Source organism: Alosa pseudoharengus, unplaced genomic scaffold, assembly GCF_046254945.1.
Source record: "Alosa pseudoharengus isolate Yale_2024_CS ecotype anadromous, Long Island Sound unplaced genomic scaffold, YU_APseudo_1.1 YU_APseudo_1.1_scf_1, whole genome shotgun sequence".
Taxonomy (NCBI): Eukaryota; Metazoa; Chordata; class Actinopteri; order Clupeiformes; family Clupeidae; genus Alosa; species Alosa pseudoharengus.
Genome location: NW_027468564.1, coordinates 9,066,647 through 9,091,315, shown reverse-complemented (window position 1 = coordinate 9,091,315; position 24,669 = coordinate 9,066,647). Strand labels below are relative to the sequence as shown.

Genomic DNA, 24,669 nt, shown 5'->3' with positions numbered 1-24,669 from the left:
TAATCAGCTGATGGTTTAAACAAAAAATGTGGCAGGACTTTAACTTTCTGAAGACAAACTTTTACACCTGTGATCCAATCAGCCTCACTCCCTACTTAAACCCCAATCTCCCCTCAGTCATCTGGCCTTGTCTGAGAGGACACTTAGGAACCTGAAGTGCTCTCCACAAGCCTGACTCCCTTGGAATACTTATCTTTGATTTCCCTTGCCTGATCCAGCATCCACACGCTCTGATCCTTGTGGCACCCTCTCTGATCATGTGGATCTCTCACTTATTGTGTTGGTCTGACATACTGCTTTACACATTGTTTATGATGTTTAGCAAACTGTAGAAAGCCGCAGTTCTCTCTGCTTGTGTGACAAAGACACAAACACATGCCCACAGACAAAAACATGCAACTTCAAAGGGCTCCGTTGTCTGCATCCTGTTTCTGACATGAAAACAAAAGGTTTTTATAAGAAGCGGGCACCAAAGACATGCCAGTGTAGTGTCTGTGTTGAACAACACAAGGGACTCTCCACTTCCCAAAGGTGAGATACAGATTACCGACTTTGAATTATAAATGTTTATATCTGAAATTCTATTGTTTTTTTTTTTTTTCAGAAACTTGATAAGTTTTTTCAGAAACTTGATGACTACAAATTATTTTTGTTAGTTGGTGTTGTAATTTGTGTTACAAAAACCGTGTTCTGGTTTAGCAGGTTAAACAGTCATTATTCATATGACAAATATTGTCAGCCTTCACTGACACTTCAGTTTTGACCTGGCTATTATGTGTGGGCCGCGAATCATCTAACATGTTGACATTAGTTGCAAACTCTGTTGAAGTAGCAATGATTCCATGTCTTATCCTAATCTAATGAGATTTGTCTTTATCTTGAGATTGGGGCAGAACTCTTTCAAGAGCTCACCTGGTGAAACCCCTTGTATCATGTGATGTTTTGTTGACTCTCTAGCAGTGTCTGGTGTGTTTTTTAGTGGCAGATACAGTCTCTCTGTCTTTGTGTGTGTGTGTGTGTGTGTGTGTGTGTGTGTGTTTATGTGTTTGTGTGTGTAACATGGATTGTTAGGCCACTGGGGATCATAGATAAGATGTGACAAATATTTCTTTGGGGTTTACAGTGACTTAAGTCTAGTGTATTGATAAAGAATATGTTTTACATCTTGGAATCAAAATTACAACAAAACTGTCCTTTACCAGATTATTTTTTTCCCCTCTCAGAAACAGCCAGACATGGGAGGATCAAAATCTAAGGAGTGCCCTCCTCCGCCTCCTTCTCCATGTAAGGGCACTCTTCCTGTTAAAACACCAGCACCCCCTAGTGGATACTGTAATATTAACCGCCCTTACATTTAGGACCTATTCTCCCAACATTGTGTACAGATTATAATTTCCCATTTCAAAGACATGGAATACAATATCTGGACATCAAACTGATATATCTCTGCTATTTTGTTAATGAGAACTAATGACAACTATACGTTCTGATGGGTTTTTGGTGTTCTCTGACTAATTAGTTAATTCATTCATTAGTCAGTTTCATTTGTTTCACAGTGCTGCCAGAACCCTGGAGGGAACTGGACTGGAGGTGAGTTTACTTTCAAAGACCCTCAGATTCACTAAAAAAACAGCAAGAACACAACTGTCGCGAGTGTGTCAGTTTGATTCCTTTGTTTACAATTTGATTAATTATATCTGTTACGTGAATGGTATATTCAATGAAAGACATGACTCAACTGAGATGCATATTTAATATATTCATGTTTAAAACTGTAGTGTGATAAACATGAAGTATTAATCCACAAAGATGCAAAAAGTAACTTACAGGCAAACTTTACGGCAGAGTACAAAGCTTTATTCACAACACTGCCTAACATACAAGCATCATATGTGAGCATGAGAGCCACAAGTCTGTCAAAGTCTTACCATTATTTGTAGGACTTTGTGTTTCCACAGCTGAACCAAACAGAATAGATTCCCAAAACTGAACCTTTCTCTCTGTGGAATACACATTGAGGTTCTTTCATGGCTAGCTAATATGCTGTGAGTGAAAATGTAACAGGATATTTTTAATGGATTACATCAGTGGTCCCCAAATGTTTTTTTCAGAGGGCCAGCTCACTATGCCTGGCTCTAAGAGAGGGTCAGAGACTCGGAGTATGTCAGTAACCGTAAATATCTTAGTGCTGTCTACCTTAGTTGGGGTCTGTTGTTTGGGTGTCCGCACAATGTCCGCCTCCTTGTTGTTCCTGTCAAGGTTGCCATGGTCGGGGAGACCTCAACAGGCACAGGCAAGATCTATATTTAATCATATAATCATAGGCTACTGCGATCTAATACCATTGTTAGCTGTGTCATCATGCTATAACAATATACAATGTAGTTCAACATCCTAAAGTATATTTTATTATTCGGAACTGAAGTTGTAAACAAGCAATATCTGAAATGACCACCTTTTATGAAGTGCTGGAAAAAAACATCTGAATCTGAAACCATTCTCACTTTCACTCGCATGGTGTGAACTGTGCTGTCTTTGTTTGAACATTCTAAGAACAAGTAAAAAAATGATAGAAATAATTATCCCAGAAAGTCCAAGAAATATGACTTGAATAGAAGATAGGCCTATTAACAATTAATTGATAAACTTTTAGAACATTTTAGAATACATTGTTTGCAGATAGGCCTACATTTCAATCTGTTCTCAATGGCAAACTCGAAACAGCGCCAAATCAACCAGTGGACAAAAAGTATTACATATCTATTGTTAAGACTTGCTATAGAGAATAAATGGGGGAAATTACAGAGGTTATAGTTTGACGGTGTCATACTCCTGTGTGGGCCCGATGCTATATGCCACGAACATGGTTTGGGGGCTACCCAAAATGAGGTGGCTGGCCGTAGTTTGGGGACCACTGGGTTACATGTAATGAAAATAAAAGAGCCGTCATGATAAGGACAGGCTGTTACTCCAGAGAGGTTGAACTCAGAGGTCATGGACAAGAGAAAGCCAAAATAACTGAGATCGTCCTCGTAATGTTTACATTTCTTTAAAGTGTAGACAGTTGGACAACAACAACCTGAGTAGACATTTAACAGCTAAAGTGTAGTCTAATTACTGGAAATATCCCCACAGTAGATGAACTATGAATTAACAACCACCAGCAAGAGCACAACTTGCATTGTGTCAATGCCAAATGAGTTTGGTTACTTCATGTTCAATTAGAATGGCCTAATTGGCCGTGACACAATTGAAAACTGTTTTTATTTTATTCTGTCTATTGCATCTAAATAGCATATTGAATGAGACATGTTCCAACATACAGTATATGCATATTTAATTCATTAAAATGTTTCAATGCACAGCAAAAGGGATGAGATGATAGACCATTTGAGGAGATTTCAGATAAGCACCCCAGATGTAAAGATTCTTCGTATCCTGGTCCACGGTCCAGTGGGAGCAGGGAAGTCCAGCTTCATCAACTCCATAGACAGCATCTTTCAGGGGCGAATGACCAGTGGAGCCATTGCAGAAGCGTGTGCTGGAAACAGCTTTACAAAGAGAGTGAGTATCTCATTTTTTTCTCATTTAATATGTGACAGGTCTAAAAGATGAGGAAAGTTCATTTAAATGGGGGTAACTAGAGGGGGGTTGCTGTCGCTGCTGCTGAAGCTGATGATGTTGAAGAAGATAATGAGTAAGCAATCACACAGATTAATGTGAATAAGAACATTGTGACATACACCACGTGTTTCACACACACACACACACACACACACACACACACACACACACTCACACATAGTGCAGACATCATAGTACATTTATATGAATTAGAAGACATCATAGTACATTTATATAAATTATTATACATCCAACACATAGTACATTTATATAAACTAGAAGTCAACATACATTTACACAGTGCAAATTACATGAATCATACTATTAATTGTAGCTGCATTATTTGTGGATGTTACTGTGAATTATAGTAAATGAATGAGAATGTTTTTCATAATTTTCAGTATAAAACCCACAAAATTAAAGATGGAGGATACGGATCCCACTTACCATTTGTCTTCTGTGATGTCATGGGCCTGGAAAGAGGAGATTCTGAAGGGGTGAAAGTGGATGACCTCAAAAAAATATTGAATGGTCACATCAAAGAAGGTTATGTGGTAAACACACACACACACACACACACACACACACACACACACACACACACACACACAAACACACACACACAAACACACACACATCAGCTACTGGCAGTGGGGACATCAGCAACTTCCAATCTATTAAAGGGACACCAGGCAAGCCTGATGCTTTTTCTCTACGAAACTCCCCCTCGCTCGATCTGAAGCTCTTTTCCTTTTCTTTGCGTCTTCCGTCAAGGGTTTTCACTGCTTCTTCGCCGGCTCTGCCATTATACACACGTTTGCAACAATCTCTAGCGTTTCATTAGCCTGCCTTTGTGCTGTAAACTGATCCTGCTTTGGTCGGCGGGTAGGATACACCAAACTTGCAAGTGGGATATTCTTCCTACAGGCAGTAGGGGCGGGCGAGAGAGCCTTCATTCGCCCCGTAATGAGTCATTTAACCATAAACCGACTTACGAAGATGATTAATTAACACGAAAACGTTGCCTGGTGTCCCTTTAATGTCCCATATCTATAGGTCACAAAATATAGAATTGTCACCTGCTGGCAGGAACAAATAATTTCTGATTAGTAACCTGCCATCCATTCGCTGCCCAATATCTGCTGATTGCCACCTAAGATAATGTAAATGAATCTGGATTCCGGCTCTCTTTTTTAACTTTCCCCCTCGACAGTTCAATCCAGTACATGTCCACAGGACAAGAGGCACAACATACAGTACTAATGTGTTCAATAAATGACAAAGAATCAATAATACCAGATACCACTCTCTTTTCCACCTTCAGTTCAATCAACTAAACTCACTTCCAGAAGAGGAAGACAAAGGATACATCAAAGATCCAAATCTGAGTGACAAGATTCACTGTCTGGTCAGCGTCATTCCAGCAGACTCCCTCCTCTGGTGTGCTGACAGCCGTAAAATTTCAGACCATGCCATGAAAGAAAAGGACGAAGCCTTCATCAAAAAGATCAAAGACGTTAGAGCACATGCCAGCATGATGGGCAAGTGTTACACAACAGACAGTCAGCTTTATGAAAGCTAACACATCAACATATTTCTTATGAAACTCTTTTTTTTGTTTCAGACATCCCTCAAGTTGTCATCCTGTCAAAAGTGGACGAAGCATGTTCTGAGGTCCAGAAAGACATTAAAATGATCTACAGAAGCAAAACCATCCGTGAGAAGGTGTGTATATCTCTTACATTCATCAGTCAATACATGTCAATACAGTTAACGCTGACCTTACACCATGCAATTTTCAAGCGATTTCATAGTTGGAGACTAATTTCCAGAGTTGGATTGGAATCATGAGAGTTTTACTGGAGACGCAGCACTTTTTCTAGTCTTGGTGTTACAACAATATTACAATAAAACATGTTCGATATTATTGCAGTGGCACAAACCACAGATGGTCAAACCACAACCCATCTACAGCTACAGCTACAGCTACAGCTCTCTCTCTCTCTCTCTCTCTCTCTCTCTCTCTCTCTCTCTCTCTCTCTCTCTCTCTCTCTCTCTCTCTCTCTCTCTCTCTCTCTCTCTCTCTCTCTCTCATTCGCTTCCAATCAGTCTCTTCAAAAAAAAGACGGGGTAAAACTCAAAATGTCAACTTCAAGTCGAAATTTCGAGAATCAAGTTGAAATTTAATGTTGGCATTAATCTCGATGTGTCAACGTTAAACTTTATTTCGAGAATCTTGACATTTCGTCTTTATTCTCAACATTCAAAACTAGTTAATATTGCTAAACCCAATCTGAAGTACAATTTCACCAAATCATCTGGGCTACACAAGGCATTTTGTTGAGTCATCGGCCAACTGATTGAGTCTGAGACTGTACTGTCATGGACATGTCAATATGATATGTTGAATTTATTCTCGAAATTTCAAGTTTAATGTCGACAAATTGAGATTAAAGTCAACATCATATTTTATCTTTATTCTCAAAATTTTGAATTTAATGTTGAAATGTCGCATTCATGTGTGGGCCTAATACATTTCATTCGTTCCTAATCCTTCGTTCAATAAAGACAAAAAGCCCAACAATACTGTAAAACAAATTGTTAGTCTTGGTTCATACAAATTAATAATTACTAGCATCTCTCCCTTATAAGATAACTTAAAATGTGTCTAGTTGCATATGGTACAATCCAATTCATTAACGATACAGCTTAATACCGAACAATTTGATTTTATCCAATGCAATACGATGTTACACATTTCAAATTTTATTTTCCGTTCTATAGTATCCAATCATATATATAACTAGATGTCCCGCGGAGTGTGTGTGTGTGTGTGTGTATGTGTATGTGTGTGCGTGCGTGCATGTACTTGTGGGTGTGCCTGTGTGTGCCCAGGAACGGAATTCCACGAAACTTGGCGTGCCTTCAGAGGGTGTCATAATGATCCTACTGTACACTTCCAATTTTGTGCAGTTTTGACAATGTTAGGTTTTCTGTAAATATCTCGAGAACCTTAGGGCCTAGGAGAACCACCATTTTTGTATGGTCAGGGCCATGTCAACCCATCCCATTACCACTCAATTCATGTATACCAGACCAGCAGATACCCTGACTTTGCTGAATTACTGAAGCTAAGCAGGCTTAGTAAGTACTTGGATAAGAAACCTCCTTGGAAGAGTAGGTTCCTGCTGGAAGTGGGGTTTGTTTGCTGTCCAGTAGGTGGCACTCTTCCCTGTGGCCAAAAGCCACCAAACAAATATCAATCCCAATGTCCTATTGCAGTGACAGGGACACTGTACTGAGATGTTTTTCTTTGCATGAATGTTAAATTGAGTTCCTGACTCACCATGGTTGTTAAAGATCCCATTGCACTTATTGCAAAGAGTAGGTGGTATATACTTAACATGTTATGTTTGTCATGCACCCACACATACAAACACACCTACATACACAAACACACACACACACAAACACACACACAAAATCACACACACAAACAAACTAACTGACATGCAGGCACACACACTCGATAAACACACACAGAAGCACACATAAACAACCACACACTCTGCACACACTCAATTACAAACACAAAAAAGAAACAAAGTAGGAAATGAACACAATTTGACAAGCGTGACTTATTTTTGTGGAAAAAATGTGCTGAACTGGCCGGCTGTCATATTTTACATTGCTCTGCGGTACATCTAGATCCAAATAGGCCTTGTTGAAACGGTTCTTTATTCATTCTGCTCGAAAGGTAGGCTACCGTCAGCCCAAGACCCAAACAGCCAGGCATATTTATGCATTAGCCTAGAGTATAAGGCTGATCTGTGAATGAGCCATAGCTGTAAGAAGTTCCGAAGCCGGCAAGGTTACATTCTTTTCAGTGGTAGCAAAGACAGCCAATCAGCGTCAAGTGCTTGCATTTCGTAACAAGCTTGTCAGTTAAGCCCGAAAGGACTCCAAATAGATGCAAAACCACGCATTGAAAATCCCCCAGCCTAACATAGCTTTCTGAGAGAGGTTTTAGGAAGCTTCTAAGGGTACGTTCAAACTAAGCGTCTTTTTCTCAGCTGCCGGCGGCCATTTTACACTATAACCCTATGGAGTAGACTGTGTTTTCAAAAAAGTCGTTGGTTTCTTTTAAAACTCAACTGCAACCGTCTTTTTCTGCAGCTCAGAAGTTGAGAAATGTTCAACTTCTAGCGGAAAAACGGCATACGTCATGCTGTCTTTTTTACAGATGACCAAGCAGATTAGAGACCTGTGGTCTCCCATGACAACCAATGGAGAAGGTGACAGAACACCGGTCGAGAGACTCGTTTTAGAGTCTTTGCATAGTTGTTTGACATGACTTCACAACTTCACAACCAAGTGTTAAAAGCAATAACCAATGTGAGTTTTCTCTTCCACGACATTTTGTACCCACACGGAACGTTAGTCACTTTGTCTATCGCAAAAAGACGCTTCTGGCTGCTTTTTGGAACAATACGATGGCAGCTTTTTTTTCAAACTGAAAAAGCAGTCTGCACAACTTCTTATGTCAGAAAGACGCTTAGTCTGAACGTAACCTAAGGCATTACAGACCCAACCAAAATTATGCTGTCTATATGCCACATCACAGAACAAGGACAAATACCCCGTTCAATCATTCTATGTCACCTTTAACAATGATGTGTGTAAGTGTGTTTGTGTTTCTTCAGATTCAACTTTGTAGTGTTAATGTGGGAGTTCCCCAATACTGCATCTTCCCAGTGAAGAACTACCATGACGAGAATCAGATGAACAACGACATGGACGTGCTGCTGCTGACTGCACTGACAGACATCCTGAACCACGCCAACGACCATGTGGCAGACACTGAAAATACCATTTAAAATTTACTACCATCGATTCATGATGTCTTCCTCCGTTATGCTTTTTAAAACAAAAAAAAGTTCTAATACTCTCTCACACACCTACACGTACATGTACACACATACACTCACACGCACCAATGTCCCTGACAGTTTGCTGTATATCAACACTTTATATTACACTTGACTGCCCCCCCCCCCCACCCAGCATGAACTGAGCTAAATGCAAGGAGCATAAACATATGTTGTCATGTTATTATCACAATATCAGAACAGTCTATATATTTATCAATACTGTATGTGTTCACTTCTGGCAACATGGTTACTATGGTAACTAGTTATTTCTAAATAGAACTTTTTTTAAAACACCATGTTGGCAAGGCTGTGTATGCAAAATCTAAATGGGGGTTCTGGTAACTTGACTTAACGCTAGATTACCACTACTCCTTGTATCGTTGTGAAAAAATGGTAGTCATCTTTTGAGGGAATATGCACACTAACCCTCTGGGGCCAACAGATGCAAAGTGCATCCAAATTCAAACCCCATTTGTCTCTGTTAAATTGCTCACACAGTACTCAGCAAAGAGATATTACATTTAAAGTGCACAACATAAGCTTCTAAATGGTGGATGGATAAACATTTTGTGATGACTGAAGAATGAGACCTCACGGTCCAAACTCACAAAGGGGATGCGCGCTCTTTCAGGCAACCAAGGTACAAGGAGACATTGACGAACCACAGACAAGTGCAACTTTTGTGCTAAGAGTGCTGGTTTATTTACAGTGTTCAAAAGTGATAAACAAAAACTTTGGAAAAGGCTTCAAACAAAAATCAACACAAGGGTTGCTCACACTTAAAGACTTAACTAAACAAAATAACCAATACAAAACTAATAGGGATTCAAAGGATTAAATGTTCACAAACCAGACTCAGCCTCACAGCAAGCTGCTCTCCCTATGCCACTCTTCCCTAAATGACAGACGCTGAGCCTTTTTATGGGCCTACCCATTAGACACGTCACTCAAAAATGGTGGGAGAGTAGTGCACAAACAATTAACAAAATAAAGACATTAATCATAACAAAAATAAACATGCCATGATCCTAATAATTTTACCATTATTTTACGCTATCAAAAAATATATTTTCTCTTTCCCTAAAACCAGTTCAAACCCCTAACCACGATTACAGACACGTCATCAAAACAAAACAATACAAAAAGCTTGCAACTCTGACAGTTCGGGTTTCTCGGGGGACCATTGATGGCGGGACACACAACAGGGCAACGAATGCAGTCAGTGTAGGTGCTACGGCGTGGGACTACGGGTGCGTGGGGTGGAAATGTCTGGTGGAGCAAAACCAGCGGGTACCTCGCGGCTTGCGGAGATGTTGTGGATGAAAACTGGTGAGTACAGAAATATGTGCGACGCTATGTGACGGTGAAATATGAATGTGTTCAGAACGCGCTAAACCGGTATCGCGTGTAATGAACTTGCCTAGTGCCGTGTGCAGATGTGTGCAGATGTGTGCGTGGGTGTCGGGAAATGTTTGTCAGTTAGGTGTAGGGACAACGTCGGGAGCATTTGGGGAAAAGTTTAACTGGAGGGCAACTTTTCCACAATGACACTGCAAAAACTCCTTATCTAATTAAAAACTAACCAAGTGTTATTAATCTTATATTAAGATCAAAAAATGAGTTAATATTGTTTTCAGTATACAGAGACTTACCAAGCTCTTTCTTGTAAAATTTTGAATTAAAGATTTTGACTCCTTTTAAGACGTCTCATCTTGAAAACAAGCAAGTTTGTCTGCCAGTGTGTTAAGTAAATTTGTCTTGATAAGACTCCTTAAAATAAGTCAAAGTCTTCCTAAATTAAGTAAAAAATATCTTTTGATTGAGTGCTAGATAAGTCTCTCCACACTAAAAGCAATCCCAAATAGATTTTTTGATCTTAAAGGAGACCAAGTGTGAACTTTTGTCTCATAGCTTATCTCGGCTTGTCCCCTGCACAAGTCTGGCGCTAGTTAGCCGATGCTACCAACAGGTTTTCAATGGGGGTGCCTCGGACATCGGCATAGCCATGCAAATAAATCACTGTTTTACCCCATTTACGAGGCTCAAAGTAGCTCCACACTTCATTAGACTTCTGAGGGCCCTGACATTTAAAACAAGACATTGAGAACTTTGAAAAAGCACTGGTAGTTTATTTACAAGACAATTTATACAGACAATGCCTTCAGACAGTTTACAGTTCGCCACCATCTTTAATTTATTCATGATAAGTCGAGCGACAAGTACAAATGAATAGGTATAATAAGGGATCAGATTCTAAAAATAATTCCGTGGAATTGCATGGATTCCAGTTGCTGCTACTGGAAGCAACTGGAATCCATGGGGGGTTAGATTTTATTTTTTGCAGTGCATTACATTTGTAAATGCATGACAATACATACTTGAGAGTGTTAACTATGGGGGCATACTCAAGATAGCAATAGCCCCTGTGCTAATAATAAAAAAAACTAGTATATAACTGCCCGGTTGCTGGTAATAGAAGTGTGTACTGATCAGTTGGACAATGCACATATTGGGGCATCCTCAGATGTCAGTCAGGTGTCAGACATCAGATGAAAAGGCATCAGGTCTTAGGAAAACCTCTGTCAAAGAATTACACAGTCAGAAAGCAGATTGGACCTGACAGCTTTTCATCTGCAGATGTCCTAATAATGTACACCTATCTATCAGAGTGGAATCTGGAAATCATTTAATTCATAAACTAAACTATGACTTGAAGACACCAATTCCATTTAGCAAAGGCAAGGAAAGGTCTCTTCATTTCTGCAAATAGCGTAGGCCACCCGAGCTAGGCAAGAATGGCTCTGCCTTATTGTTTTTTTTTTTTTTTACTTATTCTACTACTGTGATATATTTTATACTTGTGATATGTTTTATACCTGTATACTTTTATTTGATGTAATGCCTTAGCTATGTAAAGCACATTGTGTCTACCTGGAGTATGAAATGTGCTATATAAATAAATTGCCTTGCCTTGCCTTACCACATATTAATACATATTCGTCAGGGTTAGCTAAATCCATTGGTAAATGCAAAGCTGAGCCCGAAATCCTGAAAACAAAAGCTCAGATGATAGTGTTGCTAGTCACTGGTTAGTCCTTGTTTGCCTCCATAGCTGCAACTAGTTGTGTTCACCTAAATTGGCTAATCTAGCAACCCATGTGTCCAAGTACTAACCACTATTTGTGTGATTGATGAAAACATAAGTTTGCAAGCCACTAATGCTAGCTGGATGCTTCTAAATGACTGCCAGCCATAAGCCAGGACAGCCCATATCCCCACCTCCTGGGCATTGGAGAGAATGACACACAAGACAGCTCCACATCCCCATCTACAGGGCATCGGTGAGAATGACACACAACAGTCCACGGCAAGAACACAGAGCAAATGCCAGCAACAAAAGTAGGTGTGACAGACCCGGCACACACTAGCAGGGCCCTTACAGTAGTAGCAACAGTGTAACCGGTAATAGTTTGTGTCAAGTAGCTGAAATGTTGAGCTGTGTTTTCACTCAGGGCTTTAGGGAATCAATGTCTTTAGTAGAATGGACTTCTCTGCTTGGTTGATTTAAGAATTCCTATTTTCATGAAGCTTCATGATTATGCGTATGAACAGGAACAGAAATTGGAATGATAATTATATATGTTCAGTATATCAAAATGAGTGTGTTTGCCTTTTAAAATATCACAGCAATAAAACATTTGTCACAAAGTGATACTGGCTCATTTCAAAGTTTGTTCACACAAGCGCTTACCTAGTCCTGCACAAACACTAAACCACACGCTGTTTCGTGCCAGCCATCACTTCCTGTCTGTGAAAGTCAAACTGTTTTCTGCAAGCTGTTGACATTCAGAGCCAGTAGCCTACACAGAGATATAAACGCAGACCTCCTCTTCTCATAAAGGTAGGACAAACACAACTAATAACCTCTCTAATACAGTTTTCTTTACAATTGTGCTGAACGTGCGTGGAAAAAATTAAACATATGCAAGCTGTGTTATGAAAAGAGAGGATACTACAGTATATCTAAAGACAACAATGTTATTTTAATGACCTAGACTGTGTTTGTCTGCAAAGTCCAATCTGCAATGATTACTTCATCTGTTGATTAGATTTATAGTGTTATTGAGCGCTCCTTCTCTTGCTAGTATGGGAAGTATGGAACCAATGGCTGTGTTAGGTCGTCTAGTTTACATTGATACGAATATCTTCATCCTAGCAGTAGCACTGAGTTTAGGACAGTCTGTGAAAATGAATGAAGCTCAATCACATTCTTTGATTAATTGCATTTTTTCAGTGCATTATTTATGATTTATTTGCTTATTTGTTAATTTATTCATCAATTTTCAAATCAATTACGCCGTTTGTTAATTTTAACAGCAGCACTCGTTTATCTGAGTAAGTGATTCCTCAGTTTTTGTGTAGTCTTTTTGTTTTGAGTGTTTAACCTTTTTAGTAAATGAAAAAAAGGCATCGAAAGGCACCCTCCTGTTTCTTATGCCCCATCTGTTATGTTACAGTTTTTCTCAGTCGCTTTGGTGCTTTTCTCAGATCAGAATGAAAATTCTCATAACTATTAGTTCAACCTCCACAACATTTAGTCATTTGTGCACATCATAGTAGCAATTTCTCCTTCCTCTGAACAAATTGCAAATGCTTTTGAACATGTATCAGTTGCTTTGTCATGTCAGTCAAAATGAACTATACTTATGGATGCTGAATAGTTGTTCTCAATAAAACTAATAGTCTTCATTTCATTACTTGAGTCATTACACACAACATTGGTGAACTAGTTATCAAATTCTGTCACAATGCTGTAGAATTGCAAAGAGCATACAGTAAAACTGTGAAACGTACATATTCAGTGTCTTGTACTCACTTACTCCCTAACTACAGCAATTTGTAACTTTAATGTAGTTTTCAAATGGCTGTACAAGTACTGAGCATTTTCAGGTAGTGTCACCAAGTTCTGACCTTTTTTTGCATGGGAAAACACTGAGAGCATAAACTGTCGTAATGAAAACATGACAAAGCCATTTGACTATCTTGTTCATAAACGATGGTGTCATGACTTCTCATTTTGACGACACTGGCAGTTTCATTGACATACTGTAAATACTTGCTTTTGAGGAATGGACTATCCATTTTGAGCAAGTGACGTGCTTTTGCAGGTTATCCACTAGGTTTTGCAGTTTGCACTAATTGTTTTGAGAAATGCACTAACTGTTGTGCAAATGTTAATAGTGATGTAAGAAAAGCACCAAAGCGACTGAGAAAAACTGTAATATTCCACCAAACTCCACTATTGGACGCCTGGCTCCACCTGGCTCAAGGGTGGAATGATATGAAAAGGAGACTACACTGAACGTATATTTAACGAAATGTAATTGATTACATGGACACATTTATGAGAAAAGTCAGTGAGAGAATGTAGAGTAAGTCAGCATGGGAACATGTATGCAAAAGAGAGATCAAATCTGTCAGCCCAATGGAGCACATAGGCAGGGCAATGCCAGCCAAACAGTCCTATGAGAGCTCCACATCCCCACCTACAGTCCATTGGAGGAAATGATACACAAGAGCACAGAGCAAATGGCAGCAGCAAAAGTAGGCATGGACAAGCAGGTCCTGTAGTTTTAATCCTATTGTTGTGTTAGGTAGTATTGCCATCACTGAAATGCTGAGCTGTGTGTATGGTTTTATGGAATAAGTGTTGACTGAACTTGGTTGCTTGGTTGATACAATTTTATTTTTTAATAAAGCTCCATGATTATTAGGGAAATTGGAATGACAATTATGTGTTCAGTGTTCAACAGGTAAAACTCCCTTTTAAAACATTGCAGATCCAAACAAAGGCACAAAGCTCATTTATGTATTTTGTTCACACAAGTGCACCCACACAAAACCACATGCTGCTTCGTGCCAGCCACCACTTCCTGTCTATGAAAATCAAACTGTTTTTCAAAAAGTTGCTGACAAGCATATATCCAGTACTGTAGAAAGTGATGTAAACAACATATTCTCACAAAAGTAGGACACATACAACAATAACTACAGTATAAGTTCTGGTATGTGTGACACAGCATACCTTATAGTTTTGCTGTCATGCATGAAAATGACAAAGTATATATACTCTTTTGATCCCGTGAGGGAAATTTGGTCTCTGCATTTATCCCAATCCGTGAATTAGTAAAACACACACAGCACACAGCAAAGCGCTGTTAACAAGTAGGCAGGGTCTTGTTGAATACTCACTGATTTTATGCAAATATTACAAGATGACATGCTCACCATCTAAACACCGGACTTCACAGGCGTTGCTGTTTTGATTTGGTTGCCATCAGTGATTGTTTCTTTGTCTTGTTTATAAATTGTGGTTTATTATGGTCCAGTCCCATATTGTTAGTGTCTGTGCCTACTTTCGTAGGCTCTGTTTTGTGGGTCTTTATTTGGGGTTTTCTTTTGGTTTTGTTGGTGGTTTTGCCAAATTTTAACACCTGTCACATGTTGCAAGTCTCTCCCATGTGCTTGGGCATGATGCGTATCTCGCTCCGTTTTTGTTTGCATGTGATTGTGTATGCTACGTAAATGTTGCTAATGTGTGCATGCGCTTGTGGTTGGTGTGGATCTTGGAAAAGGTAGGCTCATTTGTACATTTGAGTGTTTTGTGGAGTTTCAGCCCCACCCGCTTGCTTAGACTCCAGTGTATGATCCGTAAGGTCTGATTTTAAGAACTTGTCATGTAACAATATTTAATAATAAATATATTTGTGTTTTTCCTTAAGCCATCTTTCGGTTTATCTTATCAGATCTTTAGTTTCCAATTCCCCTTTCCCTTTTTCTTTACCATCATTAAACTTTTATTCAAATGGAATTCATAGTGCATTTGAACCTGTGTGAGTATTCTATCAGGAGGTTACCTTGGTATTTCCCTGGGGGTAATTACAGTGATTGTCCTGGTGTAGTCTGACTATTAATTGGAGTAAAAGTTCTCCTTCCCTTATACTGCTCTGTCAAATATACATTGGACCCTGACACACACACACACACACACACACACACACAAACACACAAACACACAAACACACACACACAGGTATACATATGCACACAATTAAATCAGTTGGTATATATGCATAGTCACTCTGTGTTCATGCAATTCACTCTGTGATATAATTTGGCAGGATAAAATGGGATATTATTGGTCTAAACCATCACCTCCACCTGATCCAAGTAATTGTAAGTCAGACGAGTGCACACACATACATGTAGGCTACTGTAGACACAAAACATATTTTGATCTCATTGGTCTTTTGTGTCTTTTTAGTGTTGGAAACTGGCTGGCGTAAAATCAACTGGGGTAAAGGGTAGTGTATCTTCACTTTTTGTTACATTTTGATAGTTAATGCATTTGTGAATTTGTTGAAAAATTATACACAATGGTTGTGTCCAAAAAGGGGAAAAAATGCTGTCTTTTAAGATATCTAAAAGAGGAGTGAGGCATCGAGGTCCTGTGAGGGAAATTTGGTCTCTGCATTTATCCCAATCCATGAATTAGTGAAACACATTCAGCACACTGTGAACACACAGTGAGGTGAAGCACACACTAATCCCGGCGCAGTGAGCTGCCTGCAACAACAGTGGCGCTCGGGGAGCAGTGAGAGGTTAGGTGCCTTGCTCAAGGGCACTTCAGCCGCGCCTACTGGTCGGTGTTCAAATCCGAAGCGCTAACCAGTAGGCCACGGCAGCCCAGATGTATTCTTCATGCTGCCTTCAATGCCCAAAATTCTACTTAATTGTGAGCAGCTATTGCTGAAGTCGTAGCCGTATGGTACGCTGGCATCCTGACAATGATGTTCTGTGTCTCTATCTTGCTAGGCTGTCCAAAACAAACTTTGTAGTTGGTATCTTGATGTCTGCTACGTCAATTGACTTGTTAGAGAGCTGAAGGCAGCGAGACAACAGACCGCTGCCTTCTGTTTCGGACAGCATTCCATCATATTCAGACAGCTGGATTGAATTGACCATGAGCATGTTGTATATGTTTTTATATAGTCAAAACAATGAGATGAAGGAGAATTTGAAGAAAATTCAACCTAAGAACCCTGCTCTTAAGCAACTCCGGGCAGTTGTAATTGGCCCTGTTGGATGTGGCAAGTCCAGCTTCATCCAGTCTGTAAAGACCATCTTCCTGGACAAGATGATCAATGCAGCTGGCACAGTAGCAACTGGTGGAACAAGCTTTACTAAAACAGTAAGACAGTTTCTTTGTATTTAGTGTGTTATATTGGTGTAATGGTTGAGTTACATTTCAGGTGGCTTGTATTCAATATTATTTAGCAGGAGTTAGCAAAATATACAACTGCCCTGCAAAGTTATTATAATTGCTTGCAATGTGTTTGTTAATGTTTTTAGTATACAACAAACATAATTAAAGATGAACGTGGACAGAATCTGCCATTTGTCATCAGTGATGTCATGGGGCTGGAGAATGGAAGGGATTCTGGAGTGCAGACTGAGGACATCATCAGCGTTTTGAAAGGTCACATCAAAGAGGGCTACACGGTACAACTACATAAACAAGGGGAGACTCACTTCCAAAAGGAGGTTTACAGTATACAGTATTGTAGTGACCCATTTTCTCTCTCTCTCTCTCTCCCTTCCTCTCTCTCTCTCTCTCCCTCTTTCACTCTCCTTCTGTAGTTTAATCCTGTAAAGTCATGCTCAGACGAAATCAAAAGAAGGCCAATTTTGAATGACAAGGTTCACTGCTTGGTGTTCGTCATTCCAATCGACAACTTCAGAGCGAATGGCTGTGTGAACAATGACCTCTTCAACAAGATGAAAGACATCAGACAAAAAGCTTGTGATTTGGGTAAGGTCATTACAGTTTTTCCAGTTTTTCCCAGTTGCTAAAACACAATTTCTAAAACCTTGCTCCGTTTTCTTAAAACATTAAACACAAAACCTCAGCTTCAAGCACTATTTACAAAACCTCTGACTCCTCTTGCAAAATGAAACTTTCGCCTCAATACAGTTTTACCTGTGCTCAAAATCAAACACTGCTCTCAAATCATAAACAAAATGATCACAATGATATACACTATCAAGCAGTCAGTAAACAATACACCAGAAAATAGATAGAAAATAATACATTGTTCAAAACATATAGTTCTCAGGGAGAAGTACATTTTTAATCTCAAAACAAATTTCATATTTTTCCATCATTGTCTTTTGATGAATGAAAACATCAAGTACTTTGCTTTGCTTTTTGCATTTTATTCCTCCTCCTTGTACTCCTATTTTTACAGCACCCTTCATCTAACAAACTTGTCCTTTGATTCTTACTTGTCCTTTGATTCTTACTTGTCCTTTGATTCTTGTTTTTTGTTACTGTAATATGAACTTGAAACCAGTCAAAATCTATTGAGCTGTCAGTACTGTAAACAAGTGGAAAGCACAATGTTCAGGGCCATACGATTTGATTACAGTATTGTACAATATACAGTACAGCCTACAATGCACTGTAAATTAAAATGTCCAATTAAAATCCTCTTTCTTGCCATCCTCCACTTCCTCCTTGTCCCCCACCTCGCATATGCAGTCGTCCTCTCACATAATTTCTTCTATCTATTCTCATTCCCACCTTCAACAACCTGTTTGCTTTCTGAACTGGCTTATATTGGTTTTGACACATCATTTGACACGAGTTAAATCAATTTTGAATGGTTGTGTTTAATCAATGACGTGTATGTCTATTTCTATTTCATTTTGCCCCTTGTGTTTACCGGTATAGATGCATGTGCATTAGAGTGCAGAATGAGTTTTAAGAATGAGAATGTGTTCAAAGTTTTGCTAAAAATTGTAAGTGAGATCTGCAAATTGTGTTTTACCATGTGAAATGGTTTAAGGTATTGACAACAGACTGAACAATTAGCTTAATGAGTTCAAGCAACTGAGAACTTTCTGCAGCCAAAGGGTTTTAGTGTTTTAGCAACCTAGAAAAACTGTAACTAGATTTACTTAATTAGTAACAACTTTGTTTTGATTATGATAAAATGCAGTCCTGTGTTGCATGCATCTGCTGCATTCCTTCAGTTAGTTTATACTCTGTTTATTTACTTTCATATTTTTACTCAAAAAATGGCTTACCAGTGGTAGGAGTTGTTATCATTATTTTACCTCAGGGATCCCTCAGGTGGTCATCTTGACAAAAGTGGACGAGGCTTGTCCTCATGTGAAGGAGGACATCACACTTGTCTACAGGAGTCAGCACATCTATAACAAGGTAAACTATTTCAGATACTTGGTGCCTATACTGTGTCATTAAGTCGGTTTCTAATGCACACTTTCACTATTCAAATACAAAATCCTACAGTTAAAATGCACATTCAAACTTCAACGGCTATATTTTAGCGTTCAGAAATGTACAGTCCAAATTCTACGTTTAAGGTGTGGCCAGTCCAGAATTGCTAAATTAATGGTGTAATATATTTTTGTAATGATTGGACATGTTGTAATGATTTTGTGATCAGACGTCAGGTGCATTGTTTAAAAGGGTTGTTGTTATGTTTCTTAATTAGTCATGGGTGTGTTTTGGGTGTAACATCCTTTAAATGAGAGTGACATCTGTGACATCACTCATTTTAAGAGCAAGGAGAACACCATCAAACAGTATCTTGACGGTTAGCGCATTTGAAAGAAGTGTGTGACTAGCAAAGTATAGCCCATATACTGGATATTTTTTTTTTTTGTATGTTGATCTCAAGGGGCCATGTCAACCCATTCCATAACTACTCATTTCATGTATAGCGCCACCTAGTTAAAAATTAAAAAGCAATTTCATCACAATGTCTCTGGCTGACAAGGTCAAAACTGCACGAAATTAAAAGTGCAGGATCATTATGACACCCTCCGAATGCATGCCAAGTTTTGTGTACTTTTGTTAATGGGGGGCCTTACAATAAAATAATTTATGTGTACATTTAGTGACGTACACCAACAAGGATTCGTGGGACACTGAAAGACCGGAGTACACAAAACTTGGTGGGCATGTAACCCCACATGGATAGCATGGAACCGTCATTTTTCGTTTTGATCTGTAGCCCCCCGCTAGACTGGACCCCCCGAAAGGAGGGTAGGGCAGACACAGTTCTCTGTGAATATCTTGAGAACTATAGGGCATAGGATGACCATTTTTTTCCGTATGTTTGCCTCCAGGGGTCATGTTAACCCATTTCATGTATACACATGTGCACAAACAGATACACACACACACACACACACACATACATTCACAGTAATCATACGTATGACACATACTCACACAGTAGACAAATGTACGCTTGCATGCACAGGCACATACGCAGGCACACACACAAGCACGCACACACACACACACACACACATAACATAAACATGTACATGCACACATGCACACAATTTAAGAATTTCTCAGAATTATGAACAGGCAAGATGGAGGTGAGGTTGTATAAAATGAATTTTACATGTGAAATCTATGAACTAATCATGTTTTGTACTTCTTGTCTAGCAGATACCAGTGAGAATTGAGTTTGATAATGCAATTTAGTGAGACAGTTAGAATCATATAGGCCTTTCAGCGTGATTTATTTTTGTGGAATAAATGTGCTGGACTGGGCGGCGGTCATATTTTGTACCGCTCTGCGGTACATCTAGTTTACTTAACTATTGACTGACTAGGGGTTACGGTTGAAAACAGCCTGAAAAAAAGTAACACACCCCAATAATGTTTCAATGACTGAGTAAAAATCCTAAGGATATTTTATCCTGCAGACGAGTTGTAGCCTGGTACTCATAGCCCACGTTGCTATCTCCATTTTATCGATTTTTGGATCATGCGCCTGATCCCATCTGTTTTTTTTTTTTTATTGGGCCAAATTTTCAGTTGAACTGCAGGGTAAAACATTCATCACTAAATTGGGTGTACAACAGGAGCAAGTCTTGCGTTAAGCTTGGTGCCAGGTTGCGCTGAGTGTAAGATTTAGCCCCTAATGTGCATAAAAATGTGATTTGTTCATAGGAGGTGGATTAACTCTTGTTTCGCAAAAGGCACAAATTTACAAACAATCTATTTGCATAGATTTACATAATCTGTGAAATAGATTATCAGAACTCTTCCCTAGATTAGTAGAATGTGTATTTGTATCTAGCATAACACACAAAGATGACATTTTCTTGAGCTTTTTCATTTTGTGTGTGTGTGTGTGTGTGTGTGTGTGTGTGTGTGTGTGTATTAGATGAAAGCATGTAGCGAAGTCTCGGGAATTCCCATGAGTGACATCTTCCCAGTGAAGAACTACCATGAGGAGGTACAGCTCAACCCTGATATGGATGCACTGCTGCTGTTCACACTGACACGAATCCTGAACTACGCCAACGACTTTGTGGAGAACATCAAGGAGCCTGAAGGTGCGGGGGATCACAATGAAAGCACTGAAACCTTTTTCTCACTCACATAGATTTGGGACCTAGTACATTTTTACAAAAAGAATACACTCTGTTTTGTGTTGTGAAAACAACAGTGCACAACATATTTCTCACAATCTAAAGTCAAAAGCCACAGATTAGCAGGCAGAGGCCAGAAGCAAACATTCTGAAGGGACCTGCAAGCCTCTCTAAACTAGCTTGATTACTGACTTCATACAGTGCGTGGCAAGCATCATGATGTGTTCTTGAGTGTGTTGTTCTAACGTAAATCTTTTAATTTTACAGAACTTTTAACTTTAAAATGTAAATGTGACTGCTTTTATTATGTTTGATGAACTTTCAATTTCACTATTGCATCATATTTAAAAAACATTTTAGAAGACTGGTCTATTTTTTAACGTACGCACCGCTATCATGTCTGGTGCAGCTACTTCTATTGATTATAGTGGAAGCTAATTGTTGCAGCAGACGCAACGCAAACGGAACGCTTCAGTTACGTTCCTGGTGTAGCTCCCATGTCATAATCATGTAAACATAGTGACTGACCCTAATGCTATGCTGTTTTCTTCTTTTGGAACTATATAATCAATGACCGTACTTTAATCCATATCCTATTGTACCAATTAGGTAATGTAACTGAAGTGTCGAAATAAACAAAAAAAAAAAAACATGTTTATGTTGTGAAAACAGCAGTGCACAGCAACAACCCTCTTCTCCTTCAATAAAAAGGTTCATTTTATTTCTCAAAATCTAAAGTCAAAAGCCATTTTTTTTTGTATTTTTTTATTGTATTAATTTCTTTACCGTTCAGTTATACTGGTGATATCCACGCTATAAACTGTACTGATCTTATCGATATCCTGAAGTGTCGAAATAAACATCCAACTCAACAACCTCATCTATGAACTGCTTCTTTTCATTTCTATCTCCTGTTCATCAAAATGTCCCAAGCAGGAGGTTACAATAACATCTTAGTCCTTTAGCTGTTCTGGTATTACACACTGCGGGTCAGTCGAGATAATCCCTAGGGAGTGAGCCAGCAGAACACAGGAGCAGCGTTCAGCAGCCCATGTAGGGTACTAAAGCAGCGTTCTGCAGCCCGTGTTCTAAAGCAGCGTTCTGCAGCCCGTGTTCTAAAGCAGCGTTCAGCAGCCCATGTAGGGTACTAAAGCAGCGTTCTGCAGCCCATGTTCTAAAGCAGCGTTCAGCAGCCCATGTTCTAAAGCAGCGTTCAGCAGCCTATGTAGGGTACTAAAGCAGCGTTCAGCAGCCCATGTAGGGTACTAAAGCAGTGTTCTGCAACCCATGTTCTAAAGCAGCGTTCAGCAGCCCATGTTCTAAAGCAGCGTTCAGCAGCCTATGTAGGGTACTAAAGCAGCGTTCAGCAGCCCGTGTAGGGTACTAAAGCAGCGTTCAGCAGCCCGTGTAGGGTACTAAAGCAGCGTTCAGCAGCCCGTGTTCTAAAGCAGCGTTCAGCAGCCCATGTAGGGTACTAAAGCAGCGTTCAGCAGCCCATGTAGGGTACTAAAGCAGCATTCTGCAGCCCATGTTCTAAAGCAGCGTTCAGCAGCCCATGTAGGGTACTAAAGCAGCGTTCTGCAGCCCGTGTTCTAAAGCAGCGTTCTGCAGCCCATGTAGGGTACTAAAGCAGCGTTCTGCAGCCCATGTTCTAAAGCAGCGTTCAGCAGCCCATGTTCTAAAGCAGCGTTCAGCAGCCCATGTAGGGTACTAAAGCAGCGTTCAGCAGCCCGTGTAGGGTACTAAAGCAGCGTTCAGCAGCCCATGTTCTAAAGCAGCGTTCAGCAGCCCATGTAAGCAGCGTTCAGCAGCCCATGTTCTAAAGCAGCGTTCAGCAGCCCATGTAGGTACAAAAGCAGCGTTCAGCAGCCCATGTTCTAAAGCATCGTTCAGCAGCCCATGTAGGGTACTAAAGCAGCGTTCTGCAGCCCGTGTTCTAAAGCAGCGTTCAGCAGCCCATGTAGGGTACTAAAGCATCGTTCAGCAGCCCGTGTTCTAAAGCAGCGTTCAGCAGCCCATGTAGGGTACTAAAGCAGCGTACTAAAGCAGTGTTTAGCAGCCCGTGTTCTAAAGCAGCGTTCTGCAGCCCGTGTTCTAAAGCAGCGTTCAGCAGCCCATGTAGGGTACTAAAGCAGCGTTCAGCGGCCCATGTAGGGTACTAAAGCAGCATTCTGCAGCCCGTGTTCTAAAGCAGCGTTCAGCAGCCCGTGTAGGGTACTAAAGCAGCGTTCAGCAGCCCATGTAGGGTACTAAAGCAGCGTACTAAAGCAGCGTTTAGCAGCCCGTGTTCTAAAGCAGCGTTCAGCAGCCTGTGTAGGGTACTAAAGCAGCGTTCAGCAGCCCATGTAGGGTACTAAAGCAGCGTTCAGCAGCCCATGTTCAAAAGCACCAGGTTTCAAAATACTGGCTATTGTTAACATTACAAAAACTGCATATACTTTTATGTTTCAGTTTTACAGGTATTTGCATGCAAAACACGCTATCCACCGTTTTTACACTAAATTTCTTAGTTGGGAACAGTATGTCTACATGTAATGTTCACATACAAAAGCATTCCAGTAAAAAGCAAATCATTTTTTTTACCCTTTACTGTTTACTACAGGAGGTACAGTACCGGACAGTACAGGAGGTGTTTGCAGTATGATAGAACAGAAAAAAGTTTTACAGTATTGCTTACAGTGAACAAAATATCCATGAAACACTTCTGAACAAAAAACAACAGCCGATAAAAAAAAAGCCCAGATAAAAAGGGGGGGGGGGGGCTAAAAAAAGCACAAAATTGCTGTATCTAATCTCTGTGATCTTCAGAGTTAGGCCAAAGCGATGCACCTGGGATAAAACCATTTGGTAGCAGAAGCAGAGGTTTTTATACTGTATCTAAGGTTTGGAATATTGTGTTTGCTATTGTGGGATGTTGTGTGTTAACATTTGTAAATACTAGAAAAACAATCCATAGTTTTGTTGGGAGCTATAGCTTGTCTGTTAAGAAATTTAAGCATTGTGGAAATGTGTTCACTGACTGCATATTGTGTGAAAACGACATGAACTGTGTGAATGGTATGGCCACAAAAGACCGATGCTGTGCTAAATGTGTTTAGAGTTTTGAAAATGTGACAACTGATTAGACAAACACTTGTTAGCGACTGAAAAAAACTGTAACGGTTACATTGTATTGTGGATATCATAACATTTAGCAAAAGTCTATAAAGTTTTACTACCTTACACACCCACCGATATAATTTAGATGGTATGCGTGTGTGTGTGTGTGTGTGAGAGAGAGAGAGAGAGAGAGAGAGAGAGAGAGAGAGAGAGAGAGTGTGTGTATGTGTGTGTGTTTGGACTTAGAAGCTGGTTTACAGGAAACCGAAACTTAGCAATTGGAATGGGAGGAGAGAGGGAAAGTCAAATAATTATAATGCATTTCTTTGCAGACAGTCTTACCAAAAGGAATGCTTTTGCAGTTAATGAAATAAGTAGGGTGCCAAAAATTGTGGAGGACGCTGTGACGCCCATCAGGTAAACCAATCTGGAAACAGTAGTGTAAACTTGAAGCATTATTAGCCGTGTTAAAAACCAGTTGTTCAGCAACCTGACTGGAAGAAACTGCAATTAAGGAAGTGTTAGAAATTAC

General features: G+C 39.7%; 1 protein-coding gene across 1 annotated transcript; it reads left to right on the top strand.

Annotated features, from left to right (window-relative positions):
• The first annotated feature begins 480 nt into the window (after positions 1-480).
• LOC143116929 (uncharacterized) lies at positions 481-24,521 on the top strand. Its single transcript, XM_076278322.1, has 15 exons — positions 481-531; positions 1,224-1,284; positions 1,557-1,590; positions 3,366-3,564; positions 4,026-4,178; positions 4,949-5,165; positions 5,249-5,349; positions 8,328-8,491; positions 15,676-15,791; positions 15,880-15,919; positions 16,608-16,806; positions 16,968-17,117; positions 17,256-17,427; positions 18,740-18,840; positions 20,831-24,521. The coding sequence occupies exons 2-15, from the start codon at positions 1,236-1,238 to the stop codon at positions 21,050-21,052; spliced, it is 1,917 nt and encodes a 638-aa protein (XP_076134437.1). The 5' UTR covers positions 481-531; positions 1,224-1,235; the 3' UTR covers positions 21,053-24,521.
• The last annotated feature ends 148 nt before the right edge of the window (positions 24,522-24,669 follow it).

Excerpts from the sequence above, each read along its gene's own strand:
- LOC143116929 (XM_076278322.1), top strand. The coding sequence starts at position 1,236 with ATGGGAGGATCAAAATCTAAGGAGTGCCCTCCTCCGCCTCCTTCTCCA. Across the intron at positions 8,492-15,675 it reads CATGTGGCAGACACTGAAAA|TTGGTATATATGCATAGTCA; the intron begins TACCATTTAAAA and ends CAATTAAATCAG. Across the intron at positions 15,792-15,879 it reads TCCACCTGATCCAAGTAATT|TGTTGGAAACTGGCTGGCGT; the intron begins GTAAGTCAGACG and ends GTGTCTTTTTAG.